This window comes from Oratosquilla oratoria, chromosome 36 (genome assembly GCF_046742065.1).
Source record: "Oratosquilla oratoria isolate Oo_2021 chromosome 36, ASM4674206v1, whole genome shotgun sequence".
NCBI lineage: Eukaryota > Metazoa > Arthropoda > Malacostraca > Stomatopoda > Squillidae > Oratosquilla > Oratosquilla oratoria.
In genome coordinates this window covers 46656497-46684395 of record NC_134812.1, presented here as the reverse complement: position 1 = coordinate 46684395, position 27899 = coordinate 46656497, and the positions used below count along the sequence as shown (strand labels likewise).

The 27899-nt window shown below is 38.1% G+C and overlaps 1 protein-coding gene across 1 annotated transcript in view; it reads right to left on the bottom strand.

Moving 5' to 3' along the window:
• The window catches only part of LOC143018992 (uncharacterized), a 33539-nt gene extending 6061 nt beyond the window's left edge, over positions 1 to 27478 (bottom strand). Inside the window, exons 1-5 of the mRNA XM_076174697.1 lie at positions 27331 to 27478; positions 20372 to 20576; positions 17114 to 18012; positions 16851 to 16990; positions 1224 to 1470 (exon numbers count right to left, since the gene is read on the bottom strand). Of these exons, the coding sequence (XP_076030812.1) occupies positions 1224 to 1470; positions 16851 to 16990; positions 17114 to 18012; positions 20372 to 20576; positions 27331 to 27375 (1536 nt within the window). The 5' untranslated portion in view covers positions 27376 to 27478. The remainder of the gene's footprint in view (positions 1 to 1223; positions 1471 to 16850; positions 16991 to 17113; positions 18013 to 20371; positions 20577 to 27330) is intronic.
• Between the last annotated feature and the right edge of the window lie 421 nt (positions 27479 to 27899).

Sequence of the window (27899 nt, the reverse complement as noted above, 5' to 3'; positions counted from 1 at the left end):
GTGAACCGTGAGTGGGGTATACGAGAATGTTGGCACTGGCTTCCTGATTATATTTATTTTGTTATAGCTGAGTGACCCCCATAGTCTGTGAACAGGCTTAATCACATTTTCTGTGATGTTATATTTATTCAGGGTAAAAAAAAAGAATGAGTTTAACAGCAATACTTTTATATTTTGTAATGCACATATTGTGATGCATCATTCTACATCAGGCAACTTAATGTGCATGTGAATATTTGACTTGTATTGAAGAGATTAAGAGAGCCAAGGACACAAAGTGATTGATATATTTTTCTTTTCATAACAATACATGGAAAATGTTATTTTGATCCACTGACGTATCATTCTTTTCTCAGGAATAGGTGGAAAATTTAATTTGTAATTATGCCTATATGATATGCACTAATATGATAAAAAGCATGATTTCTATTTTTCCATAACTACCAACAACGGTAGTTTGTTTGGACACATGGAAAGAATGAGTGAAGAAAGACTAGTAAAAGAGGTATGGAAGGCAGATGTGGAGGGAGTGAACATGAGGGGACGTCCTAGGATGAAGTGGATGGATGGGGTGAAGAGGGCTTTGGGGAAGAGGGGAATGTCTGTTGAGGAAGGAAGGGAGAGGACGGAAGACAGAGGTGAGTGGAGAATGGTTGTATATGGATGATGCTGTGATTGCATGAGGAGGAATGGGTGGAGGGGTGGGGGTGAGGTAGTATGTGTGAGTAAATTTTGACGCAGCCCGAAGGGATTTCTCCCCGTCCTCTCCTTATAAGCAAGGGGGGACGGAGAGGGGGGTCGCCGATTAAATGAAGCGGCCTTGCTGTGGATGTGCTGTGTCTTGCGACACTGCTTCTGACCCAGGGCGGTGGGCAGGGTGCAGGGATGACCCGTCATCCAGGAGGTGCTCAGATGAGAGGGAGGGTGGGATGGGTGTGGAGTGTATTTAGGGATGAAATGGGTGGGAGTGTTTTTATGCCTTTCCCTTTTTGGCTACCTCCCTTGAAAGGGGGAAAAAGCCTTGGTATATGTATGTATGTATGTACCAACAAGACACTTCTTCAAGGAAAATATGGCTTAGCATAAATGTACTGAAATGTATCTAAATATTGCAACAGAAAAAAGGTCTAGAAAGATGTCATACTAAAGGTTTTCAAAGCCAGATGAAAGGATTAGGACATTCTAAGGCATTACAATACAGTACAAACTACATGTTACTCTACCTTGGTATGTGTGGTAACATGGTCGTTAAGGTGAGCTTTGCGCAATGATCGGAACGAGCAGCCCTGATGTGGACATTTAAAGTAACGACCAGTATGCGTCAGAAGATGAGCTTTAAAATTTGCTGTATACTTAGAAGAATAACCACATATATCACATAGTAAGTGTTTAACTGATGAGTGTGTGCTTTGATGAGCCTGCAGGGCATGCTTCCATTTGAATCCTCGTCCACAGACACTGCAAACAAATCTGCAATGTAAAACATCACATGTGAAATTAGTATACATGTAAGTATGTATGTGTATACTTATACACACACAAATAATTTCAAGGGGACATGAAAAGAAACTCTGAAAGGATAGTTATAGAAGAGACCTGGAAAAAAAAAGTTTTCCACACAGAGTGGTAGATGTCTGGAACAAATTGGACAAAACAATAGTGTGTGCAAACACCACACAAGAATTTAAGAACAAACTAGATGTTGTGAGATACAAAGACGGGTCACTACAAGCATAGCTCCTCTTCCCATATAATACAACTAGGTAAATACACAGAGATTTTGAAAGGAATACAGGATGAAGGACAAAATTTCGATAAATAAATTTATGAAATCTATAGGATAGGCAAATATTCAAAAGAAAAACAACATAGACCTCTGAAAATAAAACTAAGAACTTAAATGATAGCCGAGGAGGTATTATCGAAAGTGGTTAAACTGGCAGTGAGAAATTCAAACATATATGGATACAAAAGGACATAATGCAAAAGACATAATCTGGGAAGAAATTATAGTTAAAGGGGGAGATGAACTTTGGAGCAACATTCTACTGGATATGACCATCGAATACACCCTAACACAATGGGTTGAGGAAAATACAATAGAAACAATGAGGAACCGTCGAAACTAGACTTAATATTAACTTCTGAACCAGATATTGTGAACAAAATGGAGTATAAAACACCAATTGGAAAGAGCAACCATATACTAATAGAGTTTGAATTAAAAGAACAGAACAATGTAGATAGGAATGACAAACATAGAGAAGGAAGATTAATGTACAACAAAACAGATTTTGTAAAACTAAGAAAAAAAATCCAAAACACCAACTGGGATAAATTCTCTAATGAGGAAACAAAGATGGAAAACAAATGGAACATATTCAAAGAAAAGTACAAGGAAGGAATTAACAAATATGTACCAAAAAAGAAACAAAAAGAGATCTACATTAAGTGTTGGTTTAACAAAAGGTGTAGTGAGGCTAGAGACAGGAGAGACAAAGCCTGGAAAAGATGGAAAAAAAAAAAAAAACATCCAAATGGCAAACATATACAAAACTTAGGAATGAATATGTGAATATATGCAGGAAAGAAAAAAGAAATTATAAAAAAGATATTATAGACAAATGTAAGGATCAACCTAAACTTTTATAGATAAATGAAAAACTAAAGGATAAACATGAAATAGTGAAATTGTGTGAAGGAGATAAAGAATATATAGACGACACAGAGATGGCAGAAGTTACGATCAGACATTTCAGATCTGTTTTTACAAATGACAGCTCACAATCTTGGGAAGATGACAACAAGAAAGATCACCCATGATGAAAGAAATAAAGGTAACATAAAAAGAAATAAGAGACCAGATAAAAAACCGAGATATCAGGAAATCGCATGGACCAGATGGAATCATAAATTGGATACTGAAAGAGTATATAGATGAACTGACAGATAAACTATACAAGATAATCGACTTCTCACTCAAAGAGGGAAAGGTGCCGCAAGATTGGAAAGATGCAAACATAGTACCAATATATAAAGGAGGAAATAGGGAAGATCCTACAAACTTCAGACCGGTATCCCTTACAAGCACAGTAGCAAAAATATGCGAAAAGGTCATCAGAAACAAATGGACCAAACACTTGGAAGAAAATAAAATAATACCCCAAACAATTTGGCTTTAGAAGTGGCAGATTGTGCACCACAAACCTAATCTGCTTTTACTTGAGATTAATTGTGATAATACAAGAAAGAAATGGCTGGGCAGATTGTGCCTTCTTGGATTTGCAGAAGGCATTCAACAATGTACCACATAAAAAATTTATTTAAAAAATTGAAACAATAGGAGGAATACAAGGTAAACTGCTGGAATGGATGAAGGATTTCTTAACTGGGAAAAAATGAGAGTGGTACTTAGAAACAAAAATTCGAACTTGGAAGATGTGAAAAGTGGCATCCCGCAAGGCTCTGTATTGACTCCATTAATGTTTGCCATATATATAAATGATATGGATGAGGGAGTAAATTGTTACATGAACTTCTTTGCTGATGATGCCAAATTACTTAAGAGTGAGAACAGAAGAAGATTGCAGATCACTACAAGATGACCTAGACAAAATATGGGAATGGAGTTGGTGTGAGATGAACTTCAACATTGAAAAATGTAGCATGATGGAATTTGGAAAAAGTAAAAACAGAGTATTAGGACAGTATAAAATTGGAAACAAAGAAGTCAAAAAAGTCGATTAAGAAAGGGACTTAGGAGTAATTATCTCAAGCTACTTGACACCTGATAAAAATGTCAATAAGTTATTCGGAGAGACTTATAACTTATTGAGATCAATGAAAGTGGCCTTCGACTACATAGATGAGGAGATGGTAAAAAAAAATAGTTGTTACACTGATAAGACCTAAACTAGAATATGCTGCAACACTATGGGCACCTAGCACAAAGAAGAACATAAGAAAATTATAAAGAATCCAAAGAGCAGTGACAAAAATGGCACCTACATTGTCAAATCTGACATACAAACAAAGATTGGAGAAATTACATCTATTAACACTGGAACAGAGAAGAGAAAGAGGCAACTTGTTGACCATTTTCAGAATTATGAAAGGGATGGAAATTCTCAATAGAGATGACTTATTAAACTGGGACAGAAGAGAAACAAGAGGACACGAAGAAACTAGAGAGTTACAGAAAAAAAAAAAAAAAAAAATAGCTTCCCACACAGAGTGACTGATGTCTGGAACAATCTGAATGGAGAAACAGTGAATGCCAAAACTATACCCGATTTTAAGAATAAACTGGATGTAGAGAGAAACGAAAACGGGTCACTAAAAGCATAGCTCTCATCCCGTAAAATACAACTAGGTAAATACACACACTGCAGCAGTCCAGGTTCAAATACTGCCAAGGCTGAAATAATTTCAGTATTGCTGCACTGCAAGTCGTTACTCCAACTCTTGTGGGCAGGGAGTTCGAGGTGTGCATGTACATGTAAGGTCACAGCATTACCCATAGATCTGTCATATATGAACTCTGAGCTCTCTTCTGGGAGGAAAATAGCTGTCAATCACGTGTCCAACACATAATCCAAGACCATGGTTAATCACAAACACACTGGTTTCCCTTACAAGCACGGTAGGCAAGATTTATGAAAAAGTTATAAAAAGTAAATGGATAAACCATCTGGAGAACATTATACTAAATCTGAGACAATTTGGATTTAGACAGAGAATATAATGTACCACATATTTTATCTGTTTTTACTCAAGATTACAGGAAAGGGATGGATGGGTTGATTCTGCTTTCCTAGATCTACAAAAAGGTTTTGATAAAGTCCCACACAAAAAACTATTAAGAAAACTGGAAACCATTGGAGGAATACAAGGTAAACTACTGAAATGATTAAAAGACTTATTGCATGGAAAAATGAGGGTTGTGCTCAGAGATAAGAGTTCTACATAGGAAGATGTAATTAGTGGAGTTCCACAAGGATCAATATTGGCTCCAATAATGTTTGCTATTTATGTGACTGACATGGATGAGGGTGTGGAATGTTACATGAGCTTCTTTGCAGGTGACACAAAATTGTTAAGGAAAGTGAGTACTGAAACGGACTCTGAGTCACTGCAGAGACCTGAATAGGGTTTGGGAATTGAGTCAGAAGTGGGAAGTGGACTTCGACATTAAGAAATAATAATGGAATTTGGAAAAAGTAAAAAAAAAGGATATAAGGTCAATATAAAATTGGTGAAAAGGAAGTCAAAAGAGTGGTATCTGAAAAAGACCTGGGAGTAATCATCACAAAAGATATGTCCCCTGACAAACATATAAAAAAAAAAATTGGTGAAACCTACAACTTGCTAAGATCAATAAAAGTGGCTTTTACATACTTCGATGAAGAAATGGTAAGGAAAATACTAGTCACACTGATAAGGCCAAAATTGGAGTACACAGTGACACTTTGGTCACCCTGTACTAAAAAGAATATAAGGAAGATTGAGAAAATCCTGAGAGCAACTACAAAGATGGCCCATACACTATCAAAACTATCATATGAAGAAAGATTGTCAAAACTAGAATTACTGACTCTGGAACAAAGAAGAGAAAGAGATGACTTGTTGACCATCTACAGAATTATGAGAGGTAGAAGTCCTTGATAGAGAAGACTCATTATATTGGAATAAGAAAAACACAAGAGGACAAGGAAGCTCAAAAAGGACAGTTATAGAAGAGACATGAAAAAGAACAGCTTTCCCCATAGAGTGGTGGATGTATAGAACATACTAGATGAAAAAGTAGTGTGTGGAAAAATAATACAAGAATTTAAGAGCAAATTAGATATAGCAAGATACAGAGATGGGACACCACAAGCGTTGATCCCCTTCCCGTAAGATACTAGGTAAATACACACACACACGCATACATGGGTGGAGAGGATAGGTGGGGGTAATGTATTACTGGATATGACCATGGAATATACAATGACACAATGGGTAAGTGAAAACACTAGATACAGAAGTAATGAGGAACCATCAAGACTAGATTTAATATTTACAACAGAACCTGAAATTGTGGATAAAATTGAATACAAGACAACACTTGGAAAGAGTGACCATGTACTTATAGAGACTGAACTAAAAGAAGAAATATATATGGAGAGAAATGAAAAATATAGAAAAGGAAGATTGTACAACAAAACATACATACATACATACATGCATACATATAACAAAGGCTTTTCCCCCCTTACACGGGGGGGAGCCAAAAAGAAAAAGGTATAGAAACCACTCCCACCCATTCCATTCCCTACATACTCCACTCCCCTCCACCCTCCTCCCTCCCTCTTATCTTGGCACCTCCTGGATGACGGGTCATCCCTGTATCCCGTCCACTGCCCTGGGTCAGAAGCAGTGTCACAAGACACAGCACATCCACACCATGGCCGCTTCTGTCCCCTCATGCAGAAAAGGAGAAGACAGGGAGAAATCCCTTTGGGCTGCATCAAATTTTTTCTCATACATACTTCCTCACCCCCCATCCCCCACCCACTCCCCCTCATGCATCACAGCTTCATCCACACACAGCCCTTCTCCATTCACCCCTATCTTCTGTCCTCTCCTGTCCTTCCTCAACAGACATTCCTCTCTTTTGTAAAGCCCCTTTCACCCCATCCATCCATCTCATCCTAGGATGCCCCCTCATTTTCACTCCTTCCACACTTCTTTTTCTAATCTTTCTTCACTCATTCTTTCCATGTGTCCAAACCATCCTAATATTCTTTCATCAACCCTATCTCCCAGCTCCCTTTCCACCCCTGTTCTCCTCCTCACCTCCTCATTTCTCACTCTACCTAGCCTAGTAACCCCTATCATACTTCTTAGACATTTCATCTCAAACACATTCAAACTCCTTCTCTCTTCCTCTCTTATGTTCCATGTTTCTGCCCCATACAGTGCAGTACAGCACAACATAACAGACTTTGGAAAACTAAAGAAATTCTTTCAAAATCCAAATTGGGAAAAATTCTAAATGGAAGAGACAAAAGTGGAAGAGAAATGGGAGATTTTGATGGATAACTAGGATGAAGATGTGGAATGTTATATGAGCTTCTTTGCAGATGATGCTAAATTGCTGAGGAAAGTGAATAATGAAAGATTGTGAATCACTGCAGAGAGACCTGAACAAAGTTTGGAAATGGAGTCAGAAGCGGAAAGTAGACTTCAACATCAAGAAATGTAGCATAATGGAATTTGGAAAAGGTAAAAAAAAGAATATCAGTACAATATAAAATCAGAACAAAGGAAATAAAGAACCTGAAAAAGACCTGGAAGTAATCATCACAATTGATATGTCCCCTCATAAACAAATAAACAAAATTATTGGAGAATCCTACAACTTGTTAAGATCAATAAAGGTGGCTTTTACTTATTTGGACAAAGAAATGGTTAAAAAAAATACTAGTCACACTAATAAGGCCTAGACTGGAGTATGCTGCAACACTATGGTCACCCAGTACCAAAAAGAATATAAAGAAGATTGAAAGAATCCAGAGAGCAACTACAAAGATGGCCCCAACACTTTCAAACCTGTCATATGAGGAGAGATTATCAAAACTGAATTTACCGACTCTGGAACAAAGAAGAGAAAGAGGTGACCTGCTGACCATCTACAGAATCATGAAAGGCATGGAAGTCCTTGATAGAGAGGACTTACTAAATTGGGATAAGAGAAATACAAGGGGACATGAAAAGAAACTCAAAAAAGGACAGTTATAGAAGAAACCTGAAAAAACAGCTTTCCACACAGAGCAGTGGATGTCTGGAACAAACTGGACAAAACAATAGTGTGTGCAAAAACCATGCACAAATTTAAGAGCAAACTAGACACTGTGAGATATAAAGACAGGACACCACGGGCACAGCTCCCCTTCCCGTAAGATACTAGGTAAATACACACACACACTGAAATAAACTGTGAGTCACTGCAGAGAGATCTGAACAAAATTTGGGAATGGAGTCAGAAGTGAGAAGTGGACTTCAACATTAAGAAATGTATATAATGGAATTTGGAAAAAAAAAAAGTAAAAACAGGATATAAAATTGTTGAAAAGGAAGTAAAGAAAGTGGGGTTTGAAAAAGACCTGGGAGTAATCATTACAAAGGACATGTCCCCTCATAAACATACATATGTATACAAAAGGCTTTTTCCCCCTTACAAGGGAGGTAGCCAAAAAACAAAGGCATAAAAACCATTCCCACCCATTTCATCCCTAATACACTCCACTCCCCTCCACCCTCTACCCTCCCTGCATCTTGTCCACTACCCTGGGTCAGAAGCAGTGACTCAAGACACAGCACATCCACAGCAAGGTCACTTCATTAAATTGGCAACCCCCCTCTCCAACCCCTTATGCAGAAAAGGAGAGGACGGGGAGAAATCCCTTTGGGCTGCATCAAATTTTTCTCATACATACTTCCTCACCCCCCATCCATTCCACCTCATGCATCACAATATCATCCATATACAACCATTTTCCATTCACCCGTCTTCGGTCCTCTACCGTCCTTCCTCAACAGACATTCCCCTCTTTCCCAAAGCCCCCTTCACCCCATCCATCCATCTCATCCTAGGTCCCCTCATGTTTACTCCCTCCACATCTGCCTTCCACACCTCTTTTACTAGTCTTTCTTCACTCATTCTTTCCATGTGTCCAAACCATCCTAATACTTTTTCATCCACCCTATCTCCCAACTCCATTACCACCCCCATTCTCCTCCTCACCTCCTCATTTCTCACTCTACCCAGCCTAGTAACCCCCATCATACTTCTCAGACATCTCATCTCAAACACATTCAAACTCTTCCTCTCTTATGTTCCATGTTTCTGCCCCATACAGTGCTGTTGCCACAATCACTCCTTCACACAATCTCCTCTTAGCATCCATTCCCAAATGTCTATTTCTCATTACACTTTTTAATCCACCAAGGCATTTACTTGCTTCTCTCAATCTACATTCTAACTCCACCTCCACTCCTCCCTTTCCTGCCACATTTGTACCCAAGTATTTAAAACTATCCACTTCCTCCAGTCGCTCTCCCTTAATGCTCACTTCCAGTCTGCAGCCCCTTTCACCCCTTATACATCTCATCACCTTACATTCACTCACATTTATCTTCACCTTTCTCCTTTCACACACTCTCCCAAACTCTGTCACGAAATTCCTCAATCCCTCCAGTGATCCTGCTACAAGCGCAGTGTCGTCCATGAACAACTGCTGGCTCACCTCCCACTTTTCTCCATTTTCTTTAAGCATCTCCAATCCCTGACCCACCACCCCATCCATGTATAAGTTGAACAGCCTGGGCGACATAACACATCCATGACGAAGTCCCACCTTTACCTCGAACCACTCGCTCTCTCCATTTCTAATCCTGACACATGCTCTACTATTCTCATAAAAACTCTTGACAGCTCCTAAATCTTTCCTCCTATCCTGTATATCTGTAAAACCTCCCACTGCCTTCCTGTCTACCCTGTCATAAGCCTTTTTCAGATCCATAAAAGCCAAAAAAACATCCTTACCTTTTCCTATAGGTTTCTCACATATCTGTCTTACCATAAAAATCTGGTCTACACAGCCTCTACCTGTCCTAAATCCACACTGTTCCTCACCAATTACTCCCTCTGTTCCTCTCCTAATCCTCTCAATCAAGATCCTCCCATAAGCCTTCCTGATACGATATGGTTTAATGTCACACACTCCCCCCTATCGGGAGGCTAGGATGGTGCCCCTCACAGAGGGCTTTGTAGCCTTCCTAACTACACTTAACAAGCTAATCTCTCTGAAACTACTACACTTACACTTATCCCCTTTTCCCTTGTAGAGTGGAGCTATACAGGCACTCCTCCAGCACTCTACCCTCTCTCCAACAAACATTAAATAACCTCACCAGCCAGTCCACCATCACTGTACCTTCTTTTTTTTAGACATTCTGCAAGGTATCCATCTAGACCAGGTGCCTTACCTGCTCTCATCATCTTAACAACTGCCTTCACTTCATCCTTCTTTATTTCTCTTCCATTTTCCTCACTCATCATGGTCATTTTCTTAGCACTTCCCACTGCAACTATCATTCCCTCCCTATCCTCCTTCACATTTAGCAACTCCCTAAAATACTCTGCCCATCTTCCCCTTACTGCCTTCTCTTCCATTATCATCTCTCCATCTGCACCTTTTACCTTTTCTTCTCTACTTGATTCGCCTCCTCTTCCTCTCTTAATTTCTTTCCAAAACATCTTTTCATTACTTTCAAAATTTTCTGTCATACTCTTACCCCATTTCACATCTGCTCTCCTCTTTGTCTCCTTTACCTTGTGCTTTACTTCTCTTCTCTTTTTTTTTTGTACCTCTCATATGACTACCTTGTCCTATTTTGTAACCAATCTGTGAAAGCTCGCTTCTTCTCTTCTACAACCTTCTTTGTTTCCTCATCCCACCACTCACTATCCTTCCTTCTATTTTCTCCCATCCCTTTTGTTCCACACACCATCTTTGCACACTTTGTGACTCCCTCCTTGAACCATCCCCATTCCTCCTCCACTCCTAGCTCTACTCTATCCTTCACTCCCTCCCACTCCTCTCTCAGCTTCTTCTTATACTCCTTCTCCTTTTCCTTTTCATTTAAAGAGTTCACCCTAAGCACCTCCTTATCTTTTGTCCTTTTCCTCATTCTCCATCTATCCTCCACTCTCAACTTGCCTTCCACCAAAAAATGATCTGATATTCCTCCACTCTCTCCCCTTAGAACATGTACATCCTTAACTCTTCCTATCATACTCCTATCTACCACTGCATAGTCCATTAACACTCTATCTACCACCCTTCCCTCCACCACCCTTCCCTCCACCACCCTTCCCTCCACCACCCTCTCCCATGTGTACTTATGCTTGCCTTTCTTCCGAAACACTGTATTTGCTATCATCAACTCTGTAGACACATCTCCACCATCAGCTCTCCACTATGATTCTTTCCTGGAACTCCACATTTCCCAACCACTCTGTCAATTGGTTCATTTCCTACCCTAGCATTAAGGTCTCCCAATTCCACCACATTGATGTTCCTCCCTAATCCCTCTATACACTCATTTAAATATATCCAAAAAGCCTCCCTTTCTTCTACATTCTTCTCACTACAAGGCCCATATGCACTTACAAAAACCCACATCTCCTTTCCCAGTTTCACCTTCATCCACATTAACCACTTCACTACGGGACTTAAATCTCACGGGCAGCAGCCAATGCCAGCCGTACGTGTCGTAATAATACTCGCATCATAAAATATAGTCACAGCTTATATCGATCGTTCTCTCTTTCACCCGTGAATTTTGAAAACCACAGAGAATGGGATTAAGAGCAGATTAGGGAGAATGTAAAAACACAGGGGCGACTACAATAAATATAATCAAGACGCCGATATGGCAGCGTCGCGAATCCACTTGCTCCTCATGACGCCTACGTGTGCAGCATCGTATGGAAGGGGTTAACCTTGAAGAAACCTCTTTCCACACCACTATACATTTACCTATCTCTTCACTTACTAGTATAGCCACCCCTTTTCTCCCTCGCCCTCTCTTCACTCCTGAGAACCTCCCAGCTACACTCCCAAACTCACACTCGCCCTTCCCTCTCATCTTAGTTTCACTCAAAGCCAACATATCCATCTTACTTCTCATAAACATACTACTTATCTCTTCCCTTTTACTCTCATCTGTACCACATTCACACACATTAAAAGACCCAAACCTTAGGGTGCTGGTTGGAAAACTACTAGACCCTCTTATGCCTTTACTCTTTTTTTAGGAATGTCCCCTGTGGGGCTACAGGGAGAAGGATGCCTGGTCCCAATCCCTGTCCCATTTTTCTCGCCTCTTACGATCCAAGTGGGAATACTTGGCGGCAGCATTCTTTTCCCCCCACCACAGGGTAGGCAAAACAAGGAAATGAAATACAAAGAAATGGTACAGGACAGCAACAAGGGGTTGGGGGACAGCATAACGGGAGAGACAGTAGCAGTATAATACAAGTTTCATAATTTCTCTGTGAGCAGAGTCCTCCTCTATCACAGACAAAATGAGGTGTGGCTCTGGTCCATAGGGGCACCCCATATAGACCCTAAAGTATCAACTGCATGCTACTTTACCATAACCACATCCAGCCAATACCCTCATAAACAGATAAACAAAATTGTTGGAGAAACCTACAACTTGCCGAAATCAATAAAAGTGGCATTTACTTACTTGGATGAAGAAATGGTACAGAAAATACTAGTCACACTGATAAGGCCAAGACTTGAGTACGCAGCAACACTATGGTCCCTCAGTACCAAAAAGAATATAAGGAAAATTGAAAGAATCCAAAGAGCAACTACGAAGATGGCCCCCAGACTTTCAGAACTGTCATAGGAAGAGAGATTGTCAAAACTAAAGTTACTGACCCTGGAACAAAGAAGAGAAAGAGGAGACTTGTTGACCATCTACAGAATCATGAGAGGTATGGAAGTCCTTGATAAAGAACACTTACTAAATTTGGATACAAGAAATACAAGGGGTCATGGAAGGAAGCTCAAACTGGACAGTTACTGAAGAGACCTGAAAAAGAACAGCTTTCCCCACAGAGTGCAGAATGAATGGAACAAACTGGACAAAATGATAGTGTGTGCAAAAACCATACACGAATTTAAGAACGATTTAGTCACTGCAAGATACAGAGACAGGACACCATGAGCATGGCTCCCGTTCCCATAAGATACAACTAAGTAAATACAACAAGGTAAATACACACCAAAGGCTTTTTCCCCCTTACCATGGAGGTAGTCAAAGTAAAAAGGCATATACCCAACCCCACCCATTTCATCCCCACTCCCATCCACCCTTTCTTCCTTCTCATCTATGCTTGAGATGAGAAGCGTTTCAAATTTCAGAGTTTGGAATATTTATATATTTCCATCTGTAAAGTGGAACAGTTTGGGTTGGAATCATTAAGCAGCAAGTGTTCACTCCATTGCTGATGAATTCACACCAACACCCAATTATTATCTTCAACCTTTGCTCTATGCAATGTTTTTTCTACTTAAATGGTGAAAACATCTGAAACTTTAATATATTAGCAATACTTACTGAACATACGACATTTTCATCATTACACAAAATGACAAAAAATTATATATACAAGTCTATAGCAGTTCAGAGTGAAGAAAAATTGGTAGAAAATGTATGGAAGGCAGAGGTGGAGGGAGTGAACTTGAGGGGACAACTGAGGATGAAATGGATGGATGGGGTGAAAGGGGCAATGTGCAAGACGGGAATATTTGTTAAGCAAGGAAGGGAGAAGGTAGGAGATAGGGATGAGTGAAGAATGGCTGTATACAGATGATACTGTGATGCAAGGGGGGGGAGTGAGGGATGGGGGGGTGTTAAAGTGGTTATGTATGAATGATATTTTGATGCAGCCCGAAGGGATTTCTCCCTATCTTCTCTTTTTTCTGTGTGAGGGGATGGAGAGGGGGTGGGTTGTTATGCAAAGTAGCCTTGCTGTAGATGTGCTGTGTCTTGCCGTATTGCTTCTGACCCAGGGCAGTGGGCGGGATACAGGAATGACCTCTCATCCATGAGGAGCTATGATGAGAGGGAGGAAAGGGTGGTGAATGGAAGTGGAATGGGTGGGGGTGGGTACTTACCTTTTGACTTGGCTACCTCCCTTGGAGAAAAATCCCTTGATATATAGATAGATAGATAAAGAAGTTCTTCTCAACATTTCACAAGTTTGTTTAGCTGAGTTCTTGATTCATCTCCTACCCATTTCATCCCCACACACTCCATTCCCATTCACCACCCCTCTCTCCCTCCCTCTTTTCTTGGCTCCTCCTGGATGACTGGTCATCCCTGCATTTTGCCCATTGCCCTGGGTCAGAAGCAATGCAGCAAGACAGCAAGGCCATGAATGTGCCTCAAGTTTCCCTAAGTGGAAAACCTGCATCTCCACAGTGGCTGGCAACAGTCCTTGGAACCTCCCACAGATTTCTCTGAGAAGAAACTTGTACTGCTGTCTGTGTTGTATCAGTGTGAGACTGATTTTATGTCATTGGCTAAAAGTGGTATGGAGGGGAGAGGAGTTACTGGCTGTCAGCTCTCCAGGTATGAGAAAAGTAAGCTATACATTTAAAGTTGACTCTTTTAACTTTAACTGTATACCAGATGCTGTTGGCATCTAAAGGATACCTCCCTTATACAGGGGAAGAGACCCTTAGATACTATTCATTACACTTTTTCACACATGGAGAGCAGATAAATTGTGATTGCTCTCATTTTCCTATCACTTTCAGTTCATAACACAGAAACAGTTAGTCACGTTCTTGCGTGACTAACTTACTCGAATTCTACAACACAGTTATCTCGAATTATGACAAAAGAAACAATATAGATTTAATATATCTAGACTTTGCAAAAGCTTTTGATACCATCCCACACGAAAGACTACTTACTAAATTAGCTTTGCATGGAATAAGTGGTAGCCTGTTAGGTTGGACTAGTAATTGGTTGAATGGTCGAAAACAGAGAGTTGTTTTAAATGGAAAAACTTCTGGATGGAAAAATGTTGCAAGTGGAGTTCCTCAGGGTTCCGTTCTTGGGCCACTTCTATTCATAGTATATATAAATGATATTGACCATGGACTAAAATCTACTGTTTCCAAATTTGCTGATGATACAAAACTGTGCGGAGTGGCAAATGATCACTCAAACCAATTAGATATTCAAGAAGATTTAGATAAATTACAGCAATGGTCTGAAAAGTGGCTAATGAAATTTAACACAAGTAAATGCAAGGTAATGCACATAGGTAAAAATAACAGTAAGTACGATTACAAGTTATTTGGAAATTCGTTAACAAAAGTGGATAGTGAAAAAGATCTCGGCGTAATTATCAGTAACGACCTCAAATCATCCAAGCAGTGTATTTCAGCCTCTGAGAAAGCAAATAAGATTCTAGGACTGATTGCGCGATCTTTTGATTTCAAAAGTCCATCACTCATTAACAAGCTATATAAATCGTTAGTTCGTCCGCATTTGGAGTATGCTGTTTCCGTGTGGTCACCGAATCTCGTTAAAGACATTGACAGACTGGAAAGAGTACAACGGCGAGCCACAAAACTGATTCCAAATATCAAAAATAAATCATACGAAAATCGACTAAAGCACATGAATCTGTTTTCCCTAAAAAAGCGTAGACTCAGAGGTGACTTGATACAGGTCTTTAAGATTTTAAAGGGAATTGACAACATCAAAAGTGACCAAATTTTCACATTGAATGAGAATCAGACAAGAAACAATGGTCTCAAACTGTCCGGAAATAGATTCAATTTGGAAGTAGGTAGAAACAACTTTGCCAACCGTGTAGTTAATGAATGGAATAAACTTCCTGCACAGGTAGTGCAATGTAGTTCAGTTCGAAGCTTTAAGAATCATTTAGATAAATACCTAAGTAAGATGCTGTAATGATTATAATTTATCTTATATTATTTGTTCTTGTTTTGTTATCATTTGTCTGTCTGATTTTCATTTATTATTAGTTATATATCAATTTATTATTATTCACTATTTACCTGTTTGTTTATTATTTTAACTATACCTATGCATTTATTTATGTATTTCTTTTGTTATTTACATTATTATAGTTTTTATTTATTATTTTATTATTAGTATTTTTTTTTTTTTTTTTTTTTTTTTTTTTTTTTTTTTTTTTTTTTTTTTTTTTTTTTTTTTTTCCCATCCGACCTAGATATGGATTAAAAGGTCCCCTGTCGGCATGCTCCGCCTTTGTAATCCTTTGTAGCAGTCCCATACTGATGCAACACAGACAGCAGTCCAAAGTTTCTTCAAAGAGAGATCTGTGGAAGGTTTTGAGGACCACTGCTAGCCACTGTGAGGCTGTGGGTTTTCCACTTCTTGAAACTCAAAGCACAACTGAGTGATTGTAGCCAGGAATAGAGGAGTAGGGGTGGAGGTAAATTATAAAGTAAGTGTTGGTGAATGAAAAGTGTCATGAGAAATTGGTATCTGGGGATGAACACAAAAGGGAGAGTGAATGAAGAGGTAACTGTCTACAACACTGTATGGGGGGCTCAGACTTGCAATCTATGGGAGACAGAGAGGAGCCTAAATATACCCACCCAACTCATTCTTGGTCTTCCTCTCAAGTACCTTCCATCCATTTTGCTTTCTACACTCTTTTTGTTTCTCCTCATTCTTTCCATATGCCCTTATTTTAGCCCATATTTTCTTTCAGCTACCTTTAAAATGCCCTCTCAAACTCCACAACAAACTGTTTCAGCCTATCTTCTGACTCAGCTACAAGTGCAGTGTCATCTGCAAACAACAACTGACTCACCTCCTACTTCCCTCCACTCTCACTTACTATCCCTAAACCTCTACCTAGAACCCTCACATTTACCTCCCTCACTACCCCAAATATACTGAACAACCATGGTGACAAACATAATCCTGGCACAGCCCCACCTTCACCTCAAACCACTTACACTCTCTATTCCCTATATTCACATAATAACTTTTGATCACCATGAAAAGATTTCCCACTATAAAAAGTAAATATAATAAAGTAAATACAAACTTATTCAGATTAAAGAGTGACCTCAGATTAACTGAATTACACTATCCTAACTATGTGTATCATTCCAATGCTTTTAATTAAATGTAGGGTGCAATGACGAGAATAAGAAGAAACTATGATACAATAAGGATAATTTATGATAAAAACATAAACTACTCACGGTTTTATGACATAATGCTTTGGTGCATGCATAGCTAAAGAAAATCGATTATGAAATCGCTGGTCACAATAGTTGCAGAAGAAAGGCCGGTCATCATCATGTAGAGCAAAATGTACTTTCTGTTCTTCATATTCATCATTCTAAAAGTAAAATAAATATTCTAAACAATGTGACAGACTTTGAAATCTAAATTCAACATAAAAACAATTACAATATGTATATAAAAGAGAAAGACTATACTGATATAAATGATGTATCCTTACATGCTCAAAGCAGATTGGACACTTGCTGGTGAAATGCCCCTTGTCCAGTACATGGCGTACAAGATTGATGCTTCTCCTAAATGCAGTTGTACATACTCCACATGTCAAATTCTTTTTTGACCTGGGATTTTCAACATCAGAATTATTGACAACTCTATTCACTTTGTCATTATCAACTTCAGTAGGCCTTTGTGATGGCAACGGAATACTTAGCATCTGTGGCAAATGAGTATTACAATCTTCCTTGGTGCTCATGACCACTGCTTGCTGCTTTGTATCTCGAGAATCTTGCACTTCTTTCACATCATTTGATGAGCACTCAGAAAATACAGATGAGCTAGAATTCAAAGCTTCTGATAACAGCTTTTCTGTATCTTGAGCCATTTCATCTGTGGACCGAGGAATGTCTACAAGAGTAGACTTGAAATCTATATTACTATTCATTCCTTCACCACCAAGAAATATAAGATCTAAAGTTACTTGGTCATTGCTATGTTGTTGAGATTCTACTTCAATCTTTATATTTTTAGAATCTGGTGTGAAATAATTTTGAGTAGATGTGTTTACATCATCAGAAATTTGTTCTGCTTTTGTAGAGAAGCTAGTTGGATGCACTGACACTTCAGAGTTTTTTGCCATTTTTAAGGGTGGAACTGAAGCACTTTGTCTAGATTTTTTCCTTGACATTTTGGTCTTTCTCTTTTCACTGCTGGAAGAGTTGCCTGCTTGTGACTGTGAATCTGTCAAAGCAACATTAAAACAAGACCTACTTTTTTCTGGCAAACCAAGCATTTCTCCAAGAACACTTAAGTCTTTTACTTCTGTGTGTGACAAGGTAACAATCTCCCCATATAGAAAGCTTAGTAGATGAGTCACAGTTTTGACCTGTAGCCATGTCTCTGCCGGTATAAACAAAAGAAAATCCAATGAAGAGTTATCACGAAATGGGGTTAAAAGACAAGAAATCAATTTAGATATTTTTTTCAGAAACACAAAACTTAAAAATAATCATGCATAATATTAAAAGCTTCCCTTATCCTACTAATCACTGGTTAAGAGAGCAAGTATGCATGAACAACATACAATTCTGATGCAATTAGTGCAATGTTGGGAAGAAAAAGAACATTTTTAATCCGACCTGTCACTGGTTAAGAGAGTATATGTGTGAACAAATTCTGATGTAATTTGTGGGATATTGGAAAGAATAAGAACTATCTTTTAACCACAGCAGCTCTATTTTGGACAAGGGGACAAGGAGGGAGGGTCGCCATGCACATGAAATGGCTGGCCCTGCTGTGGATGTACTGTGGCTTGCTGCATTGCTTCTAAACTAGGTAGCGGACAGGAGACAGGGATGCCCTTCATCCACAAGGACATAAAATGAAAGGAAATGGAAGCAGGATGGATATGTGTTCCATAAAGTGCCAAGGCCATAATTACTCCCTCATACAATCTTCTCTTTATGTTCATCCCTATACACCTATTCCTCATAACAGTTTTCACTACCCCAGACATTTACTTGTCTCCTTTACTCTATAATTCACATTCGCCTCCACTTCTCTATTCCCTGCTACATATCACCCCAAATATTTTGTAGGTCTCCGATTCCTCTATCCTCTCTCCTTTAACCCTGCCTCCATCCCACCATCACCCTTCTACATATCATCACCTTACTTCTGCCCATATTTACTTTCAATTTTCTCCTCTCACACATCCTCCCAAACTCCACTACCAACTGCTTCAATCTATCCTCTGGATCACCAACAAGTACAATATTATTCACAAATAAGAACTGGCTCACCTCCCATTTCCTTTCACCCTTGTTTACCAACTCCAAATCCCTGCTGAACAACCATGGTGACATTACACAATCCTGGTGCATATATATATATATATATATATATATATATATATATATATATATTGCAGAAAACACAGGGAAAATATAGTCGGAATACTAAAGGTCTTCGTCTATTATGACATCCTGAGGATGTCGTAATAGAAGAAAACGTTTAGTATTCCGACTTTATATTCTCTGTGGTGTCTGCTATATATTTTAGTCACTCGTTATTGTGATTATTTTTTCATATATATATATATATATATATATATATATATATATATACATATGTATACATATATATATATATATATATACACATATTCTGTTAAAAACGACCACCACATTATCCAGAAGAATCACCATGCACTTGCAACACAGAGGACCTAAGCAACACCACTGGACCCAGCATCAACGCCACCTCGATAGGGAGACTATGGTAAAAAACACCAAAGTTGTGGCAAAAGAAGAGGACACACAGCACTTGGCTATCTTGGAAGCCATCTGGATAAAGGAGCTGCAACCTGCCATTAATAGGCAAGTAAATGACTTCGCCCTCCTCCCTAGCATGAAACCTGTTCGGAGGAGCCAGATGGACAATCCCAAGAAATCGGGGTCTCCTCCACAGAGACTTCCCATTCCCCGCCAAAGGGAAGAACATCCTGCCATACGTCGTTCCCAAAGACTGAGAAGCAGATTGGCGCCGAACCCGGGAGTGACCTCTCCGAGTACCGTTTCAGCCAGCCTGTGATCTCTCCCAGTGTTTGTGGTCATATGTGTGACCTCCCCCAGTTACAACACTGTGACTTCTCCCCATGCTTTTCATTTCATCTAAAATATGCTCCCTTTTCCACTGTTATTCACTTCAACTGAGGATGCAGAAATATCTGTGAAACGTCTTGAAATCTAATTTGTTCTGCTTGTATTTTGTTTTTTGCTGTATTTTTTGTACTCATTTCTTGTATTTTGTTTACTTTGTGCTGTTTTTTGTGTTCATTATAACTTTTGTGTTTCCTATGAGTTTTGGAAATTTGATTTACTACCTTTCCCCCTACCAAAAATCTACTTTTCGCAAGCTTGAGAGCTCACGGAAAGAGTTAATTAATAATTCTTTTGCTGTCGTTTTTAACAGAATATGCCTCAGAGAGAATCTCCTGCCACGCTTCACCAATATGCACATACATATATATACATATATACAGTATATATACATATACATATATATATATATACATATTATATATATACATATTATATATATATGCCCAATGTCCTTTCCATAATATCTGAGCACATTGGGTGCAAAGGAGGGTTGCTCTGTCCCCTGCCACACCTTAATTTCTAATGACTGAAAATTGTAATTCATAAAAAACAAAACATATCCCTATGAGAAAGTCAAAATACAAATAATAATATACCTTCACTTTGATCTGGTAAAGTTAACCCATCAAGAGATATTATAAGAGGCTGCAGGATAGACCACTTCTGTTGAGTTTCCACTCTGTCCTTGAAGATAGATGACAAAACAGAAGACTGAGGGGCCAAAACACATGTGTGTGCTGCCCATTGGTATCCATGAAGCTCAATCAACATGTCACAAAATTCATTTGTACTCTGAAGAGTCTGAAAAGGAATAATACATTAAACACAAAGTACATACATATTATGTACCTAAAAGCCTTTCCTCCTTATAGAGGGTGGCTGAGTCAAAGCATACATCCACTCCACATCCACCCAAAAACCCATTTGCTGTCCTTCTTATCTTAGTTATTTGTGGATGAAGGGTCACCCTTGTCCCTTGCCACACTGTTCAGGTCTGATGCAAATAGAGCAAGAGACAACACCTCTGCAGCAGACCCATAGCCAAATCTGGTTTACCCACACCACTGCATTATATGGTGACCACCTTCCTCTTATTCACTGCAGAAACATACACAACATGAAGAAATCCCTCCAGGTCACATTGTTTCCTCATCCATTTCCAACTTGTTTAAAAAATGTCAGGAAGTACAGCTTTCCATACAGAAGTATAGACTTGTGAAATAAACTAGATAAAATCATAACCCAAGTCAACACTACAAAATAATTCAAGGCAAGGTTTGACAAATGAAAAAAAAGAGACAGGACCCCATAAGCACACCTCCAACCCCATACACTACAACTAGGTAAATACAAATTGACCTACATACAACCATCACATAGAAGATACTGAACACCTCATTTTACACTACCCCAATATAGCCATACCCAGACAACAATGCAATATTTCTTCTTCGAGTGAGTTATGGGCTAATTCAGATGCTGTTGACAATCATCCATGAGCCATGAGTCTCCTGCAAGAGACTGGGGGAACACTTTATTTTATATGTTCATCAACTTTTGCCCTACAGATGTCAATTATGTCATATCTGATGAATGTAACATAATACATGGTGTCCCTCAAGGTTCCATCTTGGGTCCACTGTTATTTCTCATATTTGTGAATGACATGGAGTCTGTAGTCAACTGCACTATTATTGTATGTAGATGATTCAACACTGCTGTATTCATACACGAATGTCAACATGATTGAAAACACACTCAGTTTGGAACTTGAACCTACTGGTCTGTGGCTTGTTGACAACAAGTTATCTTTGCATTTGGGTAAAACTGAGTCTACTCTATTCAGTACCAACTACAAGTTAAAATAGTGCTCAACTTTGAATGTTACTTGTAATGGAATCAATGTTACATCCAATATTGTGTTAAATATCTAGGAACAGAATTTGACCTGAACATAAGTTATGCAACAATGGCAAATAAGGTAATCACTAAAATTAATACCAAAGTAAAGCTGTTGTACAGAGTCTCCAGTTTTCAAAATATTAGAGCCAACAAAATATTGGGCTTTACACTAGTACAGTGTCACTTTGATTGCAGTTGTTGTTCATGGTATCCAAGTCTACCTCAACTCTTAAAACAAACACTACAACTCTGTCAAAACAAACTTATCTGGGTAGTACTCAAGTTAATCCCCAGAACTGATCTTGATGTATCCCATTTTAGTCATCTTAAGTAGTTTACAGTGGAAAACAGTGAACTTAACCTCTTGACATATGCACAAAATTGTAGATAGTCAGACACTGAAATACCTGAAACATAATCTAGAGCACGTCAACTCTGTTCACTTGCACAAAACATGAACCTGTGGTACTTATGTTATATTACCTTGGTTTTAGTCTGTTTTGGGCAAAAGTTCCTTCAAGTTCATAGCTTCACATTTATGGAACAAGCTGGACTTTCAATCCAAACAATACAAAATTATATGGCATTCAAAGTATCTTGTAGGAAATTTCTTTTAGATGCTTATCTATCTACCAGTCAGAGCAAACATATTTATACTTGGAGTTATTGTCCAGTCAACTTTTGTTATCTTCAAATTTTGTCAATATTTGTCTCAAACTACTACATGTATTACAGTATTATTCCTTATGGCCATTTTTGTATACTTTTGTTATCTAGTATCTTAAGAGACCTCAATGCAAATAAGCCTCTCATCGGGATTTTTTTAGCTATCCCTAGTATATTAAGGTATTGTTACAGGTGACTCAGTCTATATTTCATACAATTACTGAATACTTCATTGTATTGGTACTGTCTTGATTTGCTTTTATAATGATTATATATTGCAAAAAAATAAAAATAATATTAAAACTAAAATAATAATTGCTTAATCAAGCTTCAATGACAAGAGAGGTACAGAGGGTATTCACCTGGAAGATATGCAAATCTCTGAGCTACTGGGACCAGCTGAAGAAATTGAGACTACTCCCTACAAAGACAACAAGAGCGCCACTGCATCATATACACCAGGAAGATCCTGGAAGGAGTGGTGCTCTGTCCATCGCCACATCAAAATGCCATCAAGAGCCAGACCCTCCCAGGTTTAGTAGAATGTGCAGAAAAAATTCTTACTTCTGTTTCACAATGACTAAATACAATTGAGCCAGAACACTTCCACAACTTTGGTCCCAGACTGTTTAACTGTCTGCCAAAAGAAATAATGGACAAAACAAAATGCAGCACAGAAACATTCAAAAGGAGACTCAACCATTTTCTGGAAAACATACCAGATGAGCCTTCTATTCCACACAGCCCAGGCCCAAGGGGTGCAGCATCAAAAAGCATAACTGACCAGCTGCATTACATGGAGATTCACAAATCATGTGGAAGCAGTGGACCATCAAGTTGGCCGTGGTGATTCTACCAAAACTTCCAACAAGTAAGACAAATATGTAGGTACAGGCACAAAAAAAAAAAAAAAAAAAAAAAAAAAAAAAATCCCTTAAATTCTTGTTGCATATGAAAGACAATTTCATTGATTTTTTTTTTTTTTTTAAATAGCTTGAAAAATAAGGATGATACCATTTTTCTAATTATTCTTTTATCCCAAATTTTTAGCTATACTCTACCATAACAAAAGGTTAGAATTAAGGGTGTTAATTTGTAAAGATTTTGGTAAAGAAATACACATAAAATCTAAACCACTGGTCCAATTTTATTAAGATTTGGAATACTTGGGCTTTATGAGTCAAAAAATTACCTGACCATGTCAAAAACAATGTGGAACATCTCCATCATACAAAATTGGCCTTTTCATGGCAACTATTAACTTGTCAATTTAGAGATGATCATCAGTACAATCCAAACCCCTGGCCCAATTGACATGCAACTTGGCATGTGAAGGTTTTATGGGTCAGCAAATCATCTGAGCTATCAAAAACAATGCAGGACCTTCCTATTATACTATTCTTACTAACACCTATCATGTTGCCATGGCAACTATTGTCAATTTAGAGATAATCATCCATAAAATCCAAACCCCTGGCCCAATTGACATACAACTTGGCATGTGAAGTTTTTATAGGTCAACAAATCATCTGAGCATTTCAAAAACAATGCAGGACCTTCCTTTTATACTAATCTTACTAGCACCTATCATGTTGCCAAGGCAACTATTGTCAATTTAGATATAATCGTCCATAAAATCCAAACCCCTGACCCAGTTGACCTGCAACTTGGCATATGAAGGTTTTTATGGGTCAACAAATCACCTGAGCATGTCAAAAACAATGCAGGACCTTCCCTTAGTTATATTCTTACTAACACCTATCATGTTACCATAAAATCCAAACCCCTGGCCCAATTGACATGCGACTTAGCATATGAAGGTTTTATGGGTCAACAAATCACCTGAGCATGTCAAAAACAATGCAGAACCTTCTTTTTGTACTATTCTTACTAACACATTTCATGTTGCCATGACAACTATTGTTAATTTACAGATAATCATCTGTAAAATCTAAACCCCTGGCCCAATTGACATGCAAATTGGCATGTGAAGGTTTTATGGGTCAACAAATCACCTGAGCATGTCAAAACAATGTAAGACCTTCCTTTTATACTATTCTTACTAACACCTTTCATGTTGCCATGGCAACTTTTGCCAATTTAGAGATAATCATCTGTAAAATCCAAACCCCTGGCTCAACTGACATGCAACTTGGCATGTGAAGGTTTTATGGGTCAACAAATCACCTGAGCATGTCAAAAATAATGTAGGACCTTCCTTTTATACTAATCTTACCAACACCTATCATGCAACATGTTCCATCAATGTAATGTATGTGCAATGTAATGTATACACAACCAAAAGAACTCTACTATCACATTAAAAAGTGCATATGTAGGTGCCTTAGCCCTTACCCTTAGATTGCCTCTCAGTACACTAACCAGTCAGTACTGCAACTATCCTAAGACCTAACTTAAATTTACATTGATATCGGTGCATTATTTTTTACACCAATGTACTGAAATAGAAAAAAGAATAAAGTATTTTTACTTTCAAAGGAGTTATTTTGTTTAATCGTGTTATCTACAATCATGATAATCTGAATAAACAGCCTTATTTCAATAGCTCATGTCTATTATCATGAAACCCAAAAGAAAATTAAGTCTTGTCTCTAGACCTCTACTACTCTAGACTTCTTACGGTCATGGTCCACGACCACATTATTAAATTATTTCATATATTTGCTATCATAGTCATAGCCAGCTATATAATAGGCATAGCATAGCTTGTCCAACATTTTAAAATTCATACCAGAATGATTAAGTATTATTTGTCAACAACACCCTCTACAACTATGTACTGCAACTTCTACAAACAAGAGTATCGGAGAATCTCGATATGTCAAGTAGGCTTCTGAGGACCGTAACTATACAGCTGCGCTATTACCAACGATTTCAAAGTTGTTCATATCCGGTAGAATTGAGGCTAATAAACATTATTAATACATTAAATATTATATTTGATCATTTCTTACCTTTAGATTTTTATTCGGAAAACTAATTTGCCAAGGGTAATATCAAAATTTGCATTTAAATTGGTAAAAATTAGTAAAGTTTTAAAGAACTGGGCATACACTTATTGAACAAGATCATTTGAATACCCTGCACATGCACTCAATGCTGCAAGCATTCAAACTGATGCATACGTATTCCAACAGGACGCAAAAGATGGCCATGTAAACAGTACATCTGTGATGGTGGCGCCGCACGCAGATTCACGTATACTTAATATGTAAGACACTCATAGGCCCACAGTGGTTAGCAGCAGTCCACAAGCCCACAAAGACCTCTCTAAGAGGAAACTTTGGTAGGCCTATTTTAGCTAGGTCAATATGAAAATGGAATTCCTGATATTTGAGCTGAAGTAGTTCTCATGTGATGCAAAAAGTCGCTATGAGTATAATGCAATTTGAATTATCCATCTAGCTGTCCTAGTTCTCGAGATATTGCATTTTGAGTGGAATTAAATCGGGCCTATTTTGTCCGAGGAAATCGGGCCGAAACGTGCGGTCTGACTAATCGCCAATCAAACGTAAACAGTGACGGTTTCTACTGACAGGCACAATTTTATATAAAAAATTAGCATATGGTTGCATTATTTGACCTATTTTCTATAAGATGTGTGATTTCCATGTAATTTGATCATAGAATTATGTTTTTATCCTCTGCAAAATTACCCACCACAGCTACGAATACCGTCAAATTACATGAAAATCACACATTTTAAAGAAAATAGTTTGAATAATTCAATTATATGCAAGATATTACACTAATAACCCAATAGTAACAACAAACTTAATAGTGTAGTTTGATCCATACCACCAGTGATCATAGATAGCGTGCAGGACGAATCATAGCTGTGGTCCGTAATATTACGGAGGATGAAAACGCAACTTCTCTTTTATCGAATTACATGAAAATCACACATTTTAAAGGAAATATTTCAAATAATTCAACTATAAGTCTATTACACTAATAACATAATAGTAAGAAACTTAGTAGAGTGAAGTTTGGTCCATACCACCAGTGATATATAAGATAGTGGGATGGATGTTGATGTTGTTATCCGATAATCCGACCCGATAGAAAAAACTAATTAAAACCACCGATTTCTCAGCTCTACCGTAACACGCTGCCTTTATTTTGGTATAAGAATAATCCGCGTTACTAGTAGTTTTGGTTAATTATGGTCAGTTGCCCGCACCATAAATTTGTTAGCTCATTTTTTACGTTGAAACATACACCAATTTTCGATCTACTGCTGAATGCAGGCCACCGTGTTTATCTTATGTTTTTATTGACCGAGATGTAACTGATGATGTGAATGTTTGAAATTTACTACGATCGTAGTAAATACACTCACACAACATTTTTATTAATTAAATTTCCCGCGGTATGTAAATTTGGCCGTTTGAATGGCGTGCGCATAAAATGACGCGCTATTGTGCTCGTCATCGACGGTGGCGCCTCTGGTGGTGTTTGACCTACCTACCTATTTGACAATTTGTAATTACTTCACCAGACATGTTTTTCCATGTTTATTTTTACATAGACATTAATTTAGGCAGTGATTTCTTTAGGAAATCACTTGTTTTTTTCCAACTCCTTATTGGCCTGGAGACACCAAAAGGGAACCAAGGTTTTGAAGTGGGCAAGATCGCACTTAATAAAGCAATGGTTTCTGATGATGACAGTGAACCCTGACCCCGTATTACAGTATACTTTCAAACTTTGAGAAATAGGGCCTTATTCTTACACTTACAGGCATGAAATTATTGGTCTGCATGCATTTTGATTCCCTTCGATGTTGTAAGTTTGCAAGACGTTTGAACGGAAATTGTCTAAGTGGTCACGATATTTTGTCTAATGATAAAATTATGTTATTCCATTACTGTCCTTAAAATGTTAATGTAGATTCTTGTGAAACTCCCATGGACCCATCCCAACTCCTATTTAGCTGTCAGATATTCATTCATACATCTCTTACCTGTAAATGTGTGGAAATATCAATTGGATTAACAACACGTATCATCCTGAGTATTCTATTTTAAACATACAGAGGTCCCAAAAGTGTACTGATCACGTCACCTAACGCAATTGTTTCCACTTAGCTTCCCAGACTCGTCAGTGGGGTTTTGTTTTGTTTACATGTGCATTCGAGTTTGTTTGTAAAATAACGATTGGAGCTAAGCTCATGGGATAACATTTCCATACCTCTATTTATTGAATTTCGCTTGAGATTAATATATGTTGTGCACCTATTGTTTCTTCTAATTTGTTACGCATATTGGCGCATCTTTGCAGTAACCAATTACATATACATACATATATATATATATATATATATATATATATATATATATATATATATATATATATTTATATATATATATATAATATATATATATATATATATATATATATATATATATATATGCTAATAAGAACACGGGTACGTGTGTTCACTTATGCAAAGTAAACCACTTGGAAAAAGAAACTAACGAAGCAGAGCGCTTTCGTATATTACATCTTCAGTGCAACAAGTAGGCTACATAG